Source organism: Ceratina calcarata, unplaced genomic scaffold (genome assembly GCF_001652005.2).
Source record: "Ceratina calcarata isolate Rehan_Ccalc_2016 unplaced genomic scaffold, ASM165200v1 scaffold336.2, whole genome shotgun sequence".
Taxonomy (NCBI): domain Eukaryota; kingdom Metazoa; phylum Arthropoda; class Insecta; order Hymenoptera; family Apidae; genus Ceratina; species Ceratina calcarata.
The window spans coordinates 38,489-49,847 of NW_017156387.1; the positions used below are offsets into that span (position 1 = coordinate 38,489).

Consider the following 11,359-nt stretch of genomic DNA (forward strand, 5'->3'; position numbering starts at 1 on the left):
TATAAGATTATTTTTTCATACTAATTATTCAACTTTCATTATTGTTATTATATAAAGTACATACAGTTATCTCGTTAAATTCATTGAAATGTTTATGGCTGTTAAAAAAAAATTATATATGCACGTGCAATCGCTGAGCGTGACTCGTTTGCAGCCCTTTACGCGAAAACGAAGGAGCTGAGGCGAAAGCGTTTGCTGGTCATCGAAGGATCCACGAGACACGAGCATTTAAAGGGCAGGTCTGCAGTTTGGGTCTTGCCGTCTACCTGATACACGTATACGGAAAAATTACGCGTGTAGTGGTACGTCGTTCAAATTACGCGCGCGGCTAGGTTCAAACTTTAAAGCTAAGACATAACAGCATGCTAGACTGGGTCTACGCTATGGGCGGAAAAATCCGCAAAATCTTACATCAAGACTTTTAGTTCCACTTTTCCTCACCGTACGCGCGGCGATCGAAATTCCGCAAATCTTACATCACTGCGCCGCACTGCACGGAAACAGCGGACCAATCACAGTTAAGTATAGATTGGACGCGCGAATTCAAACCGCGCTCGATACGTCGATCGATGATAGAAATTGATGTTTGCGATTTAAAATCGTCGTTAACGTAGAATATGACAATTCCTCTTAATATTTGAATGTTTCCAACATTATCGATTAAAAGTAAAAAGGTTACAGCTTGTTTGTAGCTGGAATTCGAACTACATTCTCCTTTGCTCGACCGATATTTCAGTTTCATAGTGTACACCTTAGGCTTCCGTTCCTAAGAGTGTTAATTGTATGAAAAATGGACGAAGTTGAAAAATTAGAGCACCTTTCGCTCGTTTCAAAAATATGTACGGAATTAGAGAATCATTTAGGACTAAACGACAAAGATTTAGGTAAGGCAATTTGATTTTAAACTGTGAAAAGGATATGGAAAGAATCCATAACCTATTCCCCTTTGTTGTCCAACATTTCGATCAGCTACTAACACCTTTCTTCGCGTTTTAAATAGCTGAATTCATAATTCACTTGGCGGAAGCGAATAACACCTTCGATAAGTTCAAGAAAGTACTCCTCGAAAATGGGGCAGAATTTTCGGTAAGTGTTTCAATTTTACTTTCCCTGTGCCTTGTCCAGTGCTTGCATTTAGTATTTCATTTTCTGTTTAGGAATCCTTCATGGCTAATTTACTCAGGATAATACAGCACATGAAACCTTCCAAGTCACACGAGAGAACAGACAAGACTACGGCTAAACAAGACGAACTGGCTCAGAAATTCCCTGCTCTGGCTATGCCAAACGATGGTCCAAAGCTGGCAGAGACCAAAGAACTGAAAGACGATGACATAGTGAACAATGTGATGGCAAGTTTGGAAGAACTAGCACCGTCCAAGCAAGGTGTGAAAGAAGAGAGTAAACCTTCAGAGAGCATTGATAAAAAGAGCAGACACTCCGATGACAGAAAGAGCAGAAGAAGCAGATCGAAAGAAAGGAGAAGGCACAGATCACGTTCGTCTAATCGCAAAGACAGACGACACAGATCTCGTTCGAGATCACGGGACCGATCTAGATCCAGGGACAGAAGACGGCACAGATCTCGCGATCGTAGGAGATCGAGATCGCGCGATAGAAAATCTCACAGGGATAAATATTCTAGATCCGAACGGTCTAGATCGCGATCCGCGGAGGAGCTTTCGATGGACCCAGAAGTAGGAAAGATTTATCCAGGGAAGGTCGCGAATATCGTACCATTCGGTTGTTTCGTTCAGTTGGAAGGCTTGAAACGAAGATGGGAAGGACTCGTTCATATTTCTCAATTGAGGAGAGAGGGAAGAGTCGCCAGTGCGAGCGACGTCGTGTCCAGAGGACAGAAAGTACTCGTAAAGGTTCTCAATATCGGTGGACAGAAGGTTTCCCTGAGCATGAAAGATGTCGATCAAGAAACAGGCACAGATCTGAATCCTGTGGTGGCTGTTACAAAGACTGAGGAAGACGAGAAGCATTTAAGAAATCCAGACAGGCCTACTTCGTTGTTAGAACTTCAAGGCAATTGGGACGAAGATGAAACATATTCGAGGAAACGTGTACAGAGATTGTCGTCTCCAGAGAAATGGGAGATCAAACAGATGCTCGCCGCTTCGTGCATCGACAGAAGCGAACTACCTGAATTCGACATGGAAACGGGAATTCTGCCGCGCGAAGATGACGAAGAGGAGGACGTTGAGATAGAATTAGTGGAAGAGGAACCACCGTTTCTGCATGGACACGGTCGAGCTCTGGGCGACCTGAGTCCGGTTCGCATAGTAAAAAATCCTGACGGTTCGTTGGCGCAAGCCGCGATGATGCAAAGCGCTTTGGCGAAAGAAAGAAGGGAACAGAAGATGTTACAGAGGGAACAAGAGATGGATTCTGTTCCTACAGGATTGAATAAAAATTGGATCGATCCTTTGCCAGAAGCTGAAAGCAGAACTCTAGCTGCGAACATGCGTGGCATTGGACTCCAGACTCAAGATTTACCTGAATGGAAGAAGCACGTGATAGGAGGAAAGAAATCATCGTTTGGAAAGAAAACGAATTTGACTCTCCTCGAGCAGCGTCAGAGTTTGCCAATATACAAACTCCGAGACGATCTAGTCAAGGCCGTGACCGATAATCAAATTCTAATTGTAATCGGAGAGACCGGCTCTGGAAAAACTACGCAGATCACGCAGTATCTAGCCGAGGCAGGATTCACAGCTCGCGGAAAGATCGGCTGCACCCAACCGAGGAGAGTAGCCGCGATGTCTGTTGCTAAACGAGTAGCAGAAGAGTTTGGTTGTCGTTTGGGTCAGGAGGTCGGTTACACGATCCGTTTCGAGGATTGTACGGGCCCGGAAACTAATATAAAATACATGACGGACGGTATGCTGCTACGAGAATGTTTGATGGATCTCGATTTGAAAACGTATTCCGTGATTATGTTGGACGAAGCGCATGAACGTACTATTCACACGGATGTTCTGTTCGGATTATTAAAGCAAGCCGTAGGACGGAGGCCAGACTTAAAGTTGATCGTAACCAGTGCTACTTTGGATGCGGTCAAATTTTCTCAGTACTTCTTCGAAGCGCCTATCTTCACGATTCCCGGAAGAACGTTCGAGGTCGAAGTGATGTACACGAAAGAACCGGAGACAGATTACTTAGACGCGGCACTGATCACGGTGATGCAGATACATTTAAGAGAACCACCAGGAGATATACTTCTCTTTTTAACTGGTCAGGAAGAAATCGACACGGCCTGCGAAATATTGTACGAACGTATGAAGTCTCTAGGACCCGACGTACCCGAATTAATTATTCTCCCTGTATACTCTGCCCTGCCTTCCGAGATGCAAACTAGAATATTCGAGCCTGCACCTCCTGGCTCCAGAAAAGTAGTAATAGCCACTAATATAGCCGAAACTAGTTTGACCATCGATGGAATTTATTACGTGGTCGATCCGGGATTCGTTAAACAGAAAGTGTATAATTCGAAAACGGGAATGGACAGTCTTATCGTGACGCCGATTAGCCAAGCAGCTGCGAAACAAAGATCGGGCAGAGCTGGCCGCACTGGCCCTGGCAAGTGTTACAGACTTTATACAGAGAGAGCGTACAGAGATGAAATGCTTCCGACGCCAGTACCGGAGATCCAACGTACAAATCTAGCAACTACTGTGTTGCAATTGAAAACTATGGGCATTAACGATTTATTGCACTTCGATTTCATGGACGCTCCGCCTGTGGAATCTTTGATCATGGCTCTGGAGTCTCTGCACAGTTTAAGCGCGTTGGATAACGAGGGTTTGCTGACTAGATTGGGTAGGAGGATGGCAGAGTTCCCTCTGGAGCCTAATTTATCTAAAATGCTCATCATGAGTGTACACCTTCAATGTTCCGACGAGATACTGACCATCGTTAGCATGCTGTCAGTTCAGAACGTCTTCTACAGGTAAGAATCGAATACACGGATCCGAGAAAATGAATTACGTATTTTTATTTTATTTAATTTTTCTTCAGACCGAAAGACAAACAGGCCTTGGCGGATCAAAAGAAAGCCAAATTCAATCAGCCTGAGGGAGATCATTTAACTCTGCTGGCCGTTTACAACTCGTGGAGAAATAATAAGTTTAGCAATGCGTGGTGCTACGAGAATTTCGTGCAGATCAGAACACTGAAACGAGCTCAGGATGTTCGTAAACAATTGTTGGGAATAATGGACAGACACAAATTGGACGTGGTGTCCGCTGGCAAGAACACCGTGCGAATTCAGAAAGCTGTTTGCTCGGGTTTCTTCAGAAACGCCGCGAAGAAGGATCCTCAAGAGGGTTACAGGACTTTGGTAGACAGTCAGGTTGTCTACATTCATCCCAGTAGCGCTTTGTTCAACAGGCAACCCGAATGGGTAAGTAAAATATATGTTTCGAAGTATGCTATTATGAAAACGTTCGTACAATGCAAGCTATTTAATTTTTCTATAGGTCATCTATCATGAATTGGTTCAGACGACGAAAGAATACATGAGGGAAGTGACTACGATCGATCCGAAATGGTTAGTGGAATTTGCCCCGGCGTTCTTCAAGTTCAGCGATCCGACCAAGCTGAGTAAATTTAAGAAGAATCAACGACTCGAACCGCTTTATAACAAGTACGAAGAGCCGAACGCTTGGCGAATATCAAGGGTTCGAAGGAGGCGTAATTAAGACGTTTATTATACAATTTGTAAATAGTATTTTGTACAGAGTCACTATTTAAACGCTATCGCGAATAAACATATATATATATCTATACATTCGAACATTCATTCATTGAATTCCCTTCGGAAAATTATCTGAATATCAGTTCAAGTCGGTTTGACATCAAGTGAATTTTTAAGTGTTATACACTTTGGTATATCGATTACTTTTTACACGATACAGAGTATCAGTCTCAGTGAACAGGATAGTGTTTAATTACTTATACCTTGTCAGTCTTGTTCTCTGGGTTAATTATTAAATTTATTAAATAAATACATCCTCCACGAACATTTAATAATAAAATGATGTAGGAGTAATTCTTTCTCGTGTGTATAAAGTTTACTTTTCTCACTCTCTCTCTCTCTTTCTGTCTCTCTCTCTCTCAACTCGTTCGTACGTAATCTTTGTATAAGAGTACCTTTAAGAAAAATTTGTTAGTTCACTTTGTAAACGTTGTACAACAGCCATGATATTATGCATCTATCTCCTTTTGGACTTGCTCACATCGGACTGTACAGAGGAACATCTTGTACTTGGCAGGCTATTGAGTGTGCTGTTTCTTTTTCACTATCTCCACCAATTGTCTGTACCTCGCCTGGCATTCATCCTTCAAAATCATGAATCGTGTCACAAACGAGACAGAACGGACATGCCACAATACCGTACCTTGTTCTTTCCCTCAACGCAATTCGCTATTTTCTCCCACCTATCCACCGACGTACCCTTAGGATACTTTATAAGCGCGGCTTCCAAAGCTCTTTGCTGCTCCTGGCTCCACTCGGTAATGTTATCCACGTTCTCCGCCCTCGTCTTAGTCTTCTTTGGACGTTCTTCGACCACGGTCTGTTCAGTAGTACCAGGCTTCAAGCCTTCATCTTTTATCTATCAACGATCATCGTTCATTAATGATAATCAATCAAAACGCGAACAAATTCAACTACCTTCTTCGCCATATGCGTAACTTCCATCACCGTGCGATTCATCGCGTCTGCAATTTTCTCCCATCTCTCGCTCGTACCGCTAGGGTACTTCTTCACTAGTTTTATTAACTCTAAAATATCGTCATCGGTCCACAAACCACCACCCGAGACGGGAGATTTCTGATCGACGTGATTCGTTTGATCTTTTTTAGACGATTCCTTCACTCCGTTCCCGCTTCTCTCTTGCGGAGTGAACCCGGTCCTCCGTCTTCTCACGCGAGTAGGTACAACTGGTTCCGGTTCCGGTTGCTCGTTCTCTTGCGCTCTAAAAAAAAATTCTAAACGTATCCGAACAGCGATAGACTATCCGTTTTGTTCTCCACTCACAATGCCTCTTCCTCCTCCTGCTTCTTCCTACGTTTTCTCTCCTCGAACGCGCCGTGTATCAATCGAATAACTTCTGGTATCGACAATGTAAACGATATTACCCATCTTGGAAATTGAAACGGAAGAGTGTTCCAAATGGACGGCGTAGGAATTTTTTCCAAGATATCTGCCAGGTCCGGTACATCCATCTTCCCTTTCTTTTTCTTCTGCATTTTCTGAAGCCTACTACCCAAAACTTGTTCCTACAGAAACGTGTCATTAAGATATTGTCCGTCCTCGTGTATCATTTTCTCTACGTACGTATGTATATCTTTTTTCGAAGTATGCCGCCCATGCTATCACGTACTGTCCGACGGTGATGAGTAAAAATAAAATTATTCCTAATTCTAAGAGCCCCATTTTCCGCACGTGGCGGTAATAATATACAGCCGAGCGCCAGTTCGGCAGCCCGTTGACGAGCACATTGTCGTATCTCTGTCTTTTATTTTGATCTTTTAATACATCGTAAACGGCGACCAACTGAAAATATAATCTATCAGTGTCCACGGATCCTCCTACGTCGGATGGTTACTCACTTTCCTGAACTGTTGCTCGGCATCCTCTGCAGGATTTTTGTCCGGATGTAACAGCAGGGACAATCGCCTGAACGCTTTCTTAATCTCCGAGGCATTCGCAGCCTACAAAATCGATCCGTTAATTCGTTTTCGTTTAAACACGGGGGAACAAAACCGTCGGGAGAGGCGAACCTGCGATACACCGAGGACCTCGTAGAAGTTCTGATTTACTTCCTCGACGACGTCGAACACTTCCAATTCGTCATTGTCCCATGCGTTTACTCCGCTCACGTCGAGGGTGTAGAAAACCCCGATGATAAGTAACAACGGCACTCTCATTTTTCTTTTATCCGCGCACACATGTCCATCGAGTTTTACTGTTACGGGTCGCGATCACGCGACGAGCATCGATTCCAAACGGCAATATGCTAAAGCGCCAGATGCCACATCGCAGCTTACGACCGTTACGGGGTTAAGTTAAAATTCGTAGGCCGTGTGTATCAACCATCGACGAGCATCGACGACACACGGTATAGAAAAAAATCCTCTCCGGCTTCAATCTCATAGAGTTTTAATCATTTATCGCAATCAGTCGATTGATAAGTCAATAAATGAATCCGTCGAATTGATCATCATTTAATCTATAAGCGTATCGATACTATTAAATGAAACAATGTTTGCTGCTGTTTCATTTTCCTACATCAACGAACGGATCTATCGGTGCGTTTATTTATTAGGCTTTTGATATGCAATTTGAAAATGATAAATCCGGTGGAGGTACGATGTGGACGATAACGATTCGCGGATGACTGTAATACCAATCTAGCTGGCACGATCTTGGACGGGGGACGCACAGATGACTCTTGAATTTCGATCGAGGCCGGAGGCGAAGAGAAGAGCCAGTGTGGCTTTTGCATTCGCATGCATCACCGTCACCGTCCGCAGGGCCGTTCGATCGAAAAATGTGTCTTCCGCTATATTTAAGTGCGACTTCGCGCACTGTTTTTTCGCGGCTGCTGTAGGACGGCCGGAAGAATTCGCGCGGGCGTGATTCGGACTCTTCAAGTATCTCCGGGATCTACATAACGTCCTATATGTAACCGTGGATCGAGCGAACGGAAACCGCATCTCGACGTTAATTCCCTGGCCGCAGATGGTCATCGTGGCGATCCGATTCCCATTGATTGTATTTATAGTGTGTCCTACGGTTTATTTTTGCATGCGGTGCGTTTGAGAAAAAGATGAGCCTGTCCACTGGGTGACAGCGTTTTCCATCCTCGCATCGTAAGTCCCTTTAACCATCGTCGGATATCTGAGTTTTCTTCCGTCGTCGGGTTTGAAGAAAAAAAAAAAGAAATGAAAAAGAGCGAGAGAGTGAGCGAGATACGGAGCTAGAGAAAGACGGAGGATCCGACGACCACAGTAAGGTCTTATTTGCATGTATTCGGGCCTGACGTGACGTGTGGGTGTGCGAGTCCATTAAATATATACGTATATGTGTATCGAACGTACGGATCCCTTTATTTCGCTAGGCGATTCTAAATTCGTGGATTTTATCCACGGTTTGACGGTTCATCGTGCGGCGACAGTGATCCATACAAATACACAATTAGACCGCGGGAATACGCGTTTATTCTTAGAGTGAAAACGTCGTAACGCTACGATCCGTAGAAACACTGTTTTTACCTGTGCCAGATTCTTTTTCCACCGTTCTATTTCGAACGGTGTCGCCGCCGGCCTATTGTCAACCTGGAAAAAGTACGCCGATATAATCGGTCCGCTATTTCGTTCTATACCCAACGATTACCGATAATGTCCATGTGTAAAAATCGTTTTGCATAATGCACGATTATCGCCGATGCTAAATTGCCCGTTGGTATCAGCGGACACGGTGTCAGTACGTTCGACGTTCGGCTTGCAATGTTACCCGCTTCGTTCTGCCAATACCATTGTTCATTTGTACGCCACGTCCAAACGGATTCATCGAGCATACTTAATAATCGATCACGCTTCAGATCATCCGGCTCTAGCGTATTGTCCCTTTGTCCTTTAGTGTGGTGGTTTGCCTTCTCCCGCGGTGAAGGAACGGGCTAGCAATCGATTCTTGATCATCGAGCCCAGGCAAAGATATTTGAGAACGGAGCAACGGAGATGGAGTCTGCTATTGCCGGACGTAGGAGAACTACTGCGAGACATTCTGCAGAGGATCAGGCTCTTGATCAGATTGCCAAGGAGGTATGGGGCCTTACTTTCTAAGAATGACACACGAAAGTTCTGACTTGATGTTCGCCAGTTGAAAAGCCATTGTGTTGCTATACTGTATGCTTGACCTTGTGTGCTTTGTAACGTATGTGCGCTGCGTCAGGGGGGGATTTATATCTTGTCCGATAAGTTTATCTTCGATCCAGGCTGTGTAGAGACAATTATCAAATAGGTGAGACACGGTGTAAACACTTTAAGTCATTGTATTTAATTAGATCATCGGTGCGACGTGAGTATCGTTCGTTTAGCACGTATATAAAAGCTTTTCTTTGTTCAGCACGTCGGTATGGTAAAGATAAATTGAATATGAAACTATGTTTTTGGTAACAGGACGGATTTTCCGTGCGTACTTTCAGGCAGAAGCTAGATTAGCCGCCAGGAGACAAGCGAGAGCCGAAGCTAGAGAAATACGGATGCGAGAATTAGAGAGACAGCAGAAGGAGGCGGAAGAGAATGCGGATAGGGTGTACGACATGTGTTCAAGTATGTATTCTCGGTGTGTCAATGATTTTCAAACGAATTTACATCGTTTCAATTGCAGCCGACGTGAACAGAAGTATGAGAGTTACACCTGACTCCGTGAGGGCCTCGCGCCTTCTCACCAACTCCAACAACTTCCAGTCCAGTCGCAGATCGTCCGAGGACTCGTTGGAGGACGCTGGCCTAAGCAGAGATCTCAGGGTACAATGATTAATTTCGCGATCGTAGACTGAACGCATTAAACAACTTGTTCGAATTCTGTTTTCAGTTAGAGTTGAAAGAATTCGAGGAGAAGTTCAGGAAGGCGATGATAGCCAACGCTCAGTTAGACAATGAAAAGTCTTCGTATGCTTACCAAGTCGATTTATTGAAAGACAAGCTGGAGGAGTTGGAGGAGACGGTTGCACAACTTCGTAGGGAACTCAGGGAGAAGAATCGGGAGTCGGATCAGTTGAAGAGACTCAGTCAGAGATTGAAAGACGAGCTGGAAGTATGCCATGCACAACTAGAAGAAAGAGATACGCTTATACAAGTGAGTAACACCGTCTTTCGTTCGGTCGAGACTTAATGTCAAACGGATGGAAATATTTTACAGGAAAATGGTTTAGTAATTGTCGAGGATGAAGGAAGCGAGAACGAGGATAACGAGATAGAGAATGGGCCGCGTCCGAGACGAAGAGTACTAGTCAGCACGGAAGCAGCAGAACTGCTGCAAAACGCTGGACAGGGTTCGCTAGGTATACAACTATATATCTTTTTTAATAATAAACAAAAGATGTGACATAAAAAATTCCAGACGTCCGGCTGAGAAAGTTCGCGTCTGAGAAGAAAGAGTTGCAAGACGAGATACGGCATCTGGGATTGGAGTTGGAGGAGACGCGAAATCGCATTAGGTCCGAGAGATCGCCTGGTTCAGTATTAGGTTCATATTCCCCTTACGACGTACTCGTTTCTTCAACAATTATATTACGCTAAGGTTCCTCGACTCGGCAGGTTGTTTGTCAGACTCCGAGGACGTGCAGCGAGAAGCAAACAAGCTGCTGGCGGACTACAAGTTCAAGCTACAGAAAGCTGAACAGGACATGTCCACGTTACAGGCGACGGTCGCCAGGTTAGAGAGCCAGGTGATACGTTACAAGTCCGCGGCGGAAGCGTCCGAGAAGGCGGAGGACGAATTAAAAGTCGAAAAGAGAAAATTACAAAGAGAAGTGAGCAAAGACGATTTATGAAATTGATCGATTTAAAATTTTCTTGTTAATTCGAGACTCCGGGGTTACAGGTCAGGGAGACTCAGGGCAGAGTCGAGGAATTGGAGACGGCGAATTCTCATCTACAGAGGCGACTGGATAAATTAAAAAACGCGAAATCGACTCTGTTGAAAGAGCTTTGACGGGACGACTGTCCCGTAGAATGAGTCTGCCATTCTGTTCGATTCGAGAACCGTGCGCCGACGTTGCCTCAAACACGAGAGTACTACTTAATAATTTATGCGAACGGCACACGTGCATAGAGAGTGATCGTTACGCGGATTTTACCATGATTTCTAATTGATTTCTTTTTTAATAATTGTAAAATATTATGCATACGAGTAGAGCATTCCGAGGTGGCCACGGCCGTTAATGGCTTAATCGGAATCCCATACTTGGATTTAATTGTACGCGCTAAACTGCTATGAAAGCTGTTTTGTATTCAACACGTTCTTTTCTCTCTTTATCTTCTCTTTTTCACACTAACAATTACTTTGCATTTCTCGGTTAAAAAAAGAAGAAGAAAACGAAGTAACAGCCTTTCCGATGCAACATAATCATTTTCATCGCGTACCAAGCGAGAATAATTATGAGTCGATTCGTACTTTGTATATTATTTGGAGGGGAAAACACAGGCTCGTATATCATAAATGGAATTAAACATTCGAACCGCACGCCGTCGTTCTCTCTTCTTTTTTTTTTAAAGGCCTGTGTTACTTTAGTTGTCGCTCGAGTAGAGGAGGCTTAAGGATGTATTGGCCATACAG

General features: G+C 44.1%; 3 protein-coding genes across 12 annotated transcripts; 2 read left to right on the top strand and 1 right to left on the bottom strand.

Annotated features, from left to right (window-relative positions):
* Nucleotides 1-750: 750 nt before the first annotated feature.
* On the top strand, nt 751-4,796 carry pea (ATP-dependent RNA helicase pea). Its single transcript, XM_018024570.2, has 5 exons — nt 751-884; nt 1,001-1,086; nt 1,158-3,958; nt 4,027-4,411; nt 4,488-4,796. The coding sequence occupies exons 1-5, from the start codon at nt 791-793 to the stop codon at nt 4,707-4,709; spliced, it is 3,588 nt and encodes a 1,195-aa protein (XP_017880059.1). The 5' UTR covers nt 751-790; the 3' UTR covers nt 4,710-4,796.
* Nucleotides 4,797-4,976: 180 nt separating this feature from the next.
* LOC108624951 (dnaJ homolog subfamily C member 1) lies at nt 4,977-7,392 on the bottom strand. Of its 2 annotated transcripts, XM_018024573.2 has the most exons (8): nt 6,796-6,942; nt 6,625-6,726; nt 6,350-6,568; nt 6,050-6,291; nt 5,684-5,987; nt 5,409-5,624; nt 5,247-5,349; nt 4,977-5,160 (listed from the first exon to the last, which is right to left on the bottom strand). In XM_018024573.2, exons 1-7 carry the CDS (start codon nt 6,940-6,942, stop codon nt 5,284-5,286), a joined length of 1,296 nt encoding a protein of 431 aa, XP_017880062.1. In that variant the 3' UTR covers nt 4,977-5,160; nt 5,247-5,283. The 2 variants fall into 2 exon arrangements, with proteins under 2 accessions (XP_017880062.1, XP_017880061.1); XM_018024572.2 differs by having other exon boundaries at nt 4,977-5,349; nt 6,796-7,392.
* A 142-nt stretch (nt 7,393-7,534) lies between these two features.
* LOC108624952 (leucine-rich repeat flightless-interacting protein 2) lies at nt 7,535-11,353 on the top strand. 9 transcript variants are annotated; one of them, XM_018024575.2, is made up of 9 exons: nt 7,536-8,025; nt 8,657-8,838; nt 9,222-9,348; nt 9,407-9,546; nt 9,614-9,877; nt 9,941-10,082; nt 10,142-10,267; nt 10,339-10,553; nt 10,625-11,353. In XM_018024575.2, exons 2-9 carry the CDS (start codon nt 8,755-8,757, stop codon nt 10,733-10,735), a joined length of 1,209 nt encoding a protein of 402 aa, XP_017880064.1. In that variant the 5' UTR covers nt 7,536-8,025; nt 8,657-8,754; the 3' UTR covers nt 10,736-11,353. The 9 variants fall into 9 exon arrangements, with proteins under 9 accessions (XP_017880067.1, XP_017880064.1, XP_017880063.1 ...); XM_018024574.2 differs by having other exon boundaries at nt 7,536-7,887; XM_018024577.2 differs by having other exon boundaries at nt 7,536-7,789.
* Nucleotides 11,354-11,359: the final 6 nt, after the last annotated feature.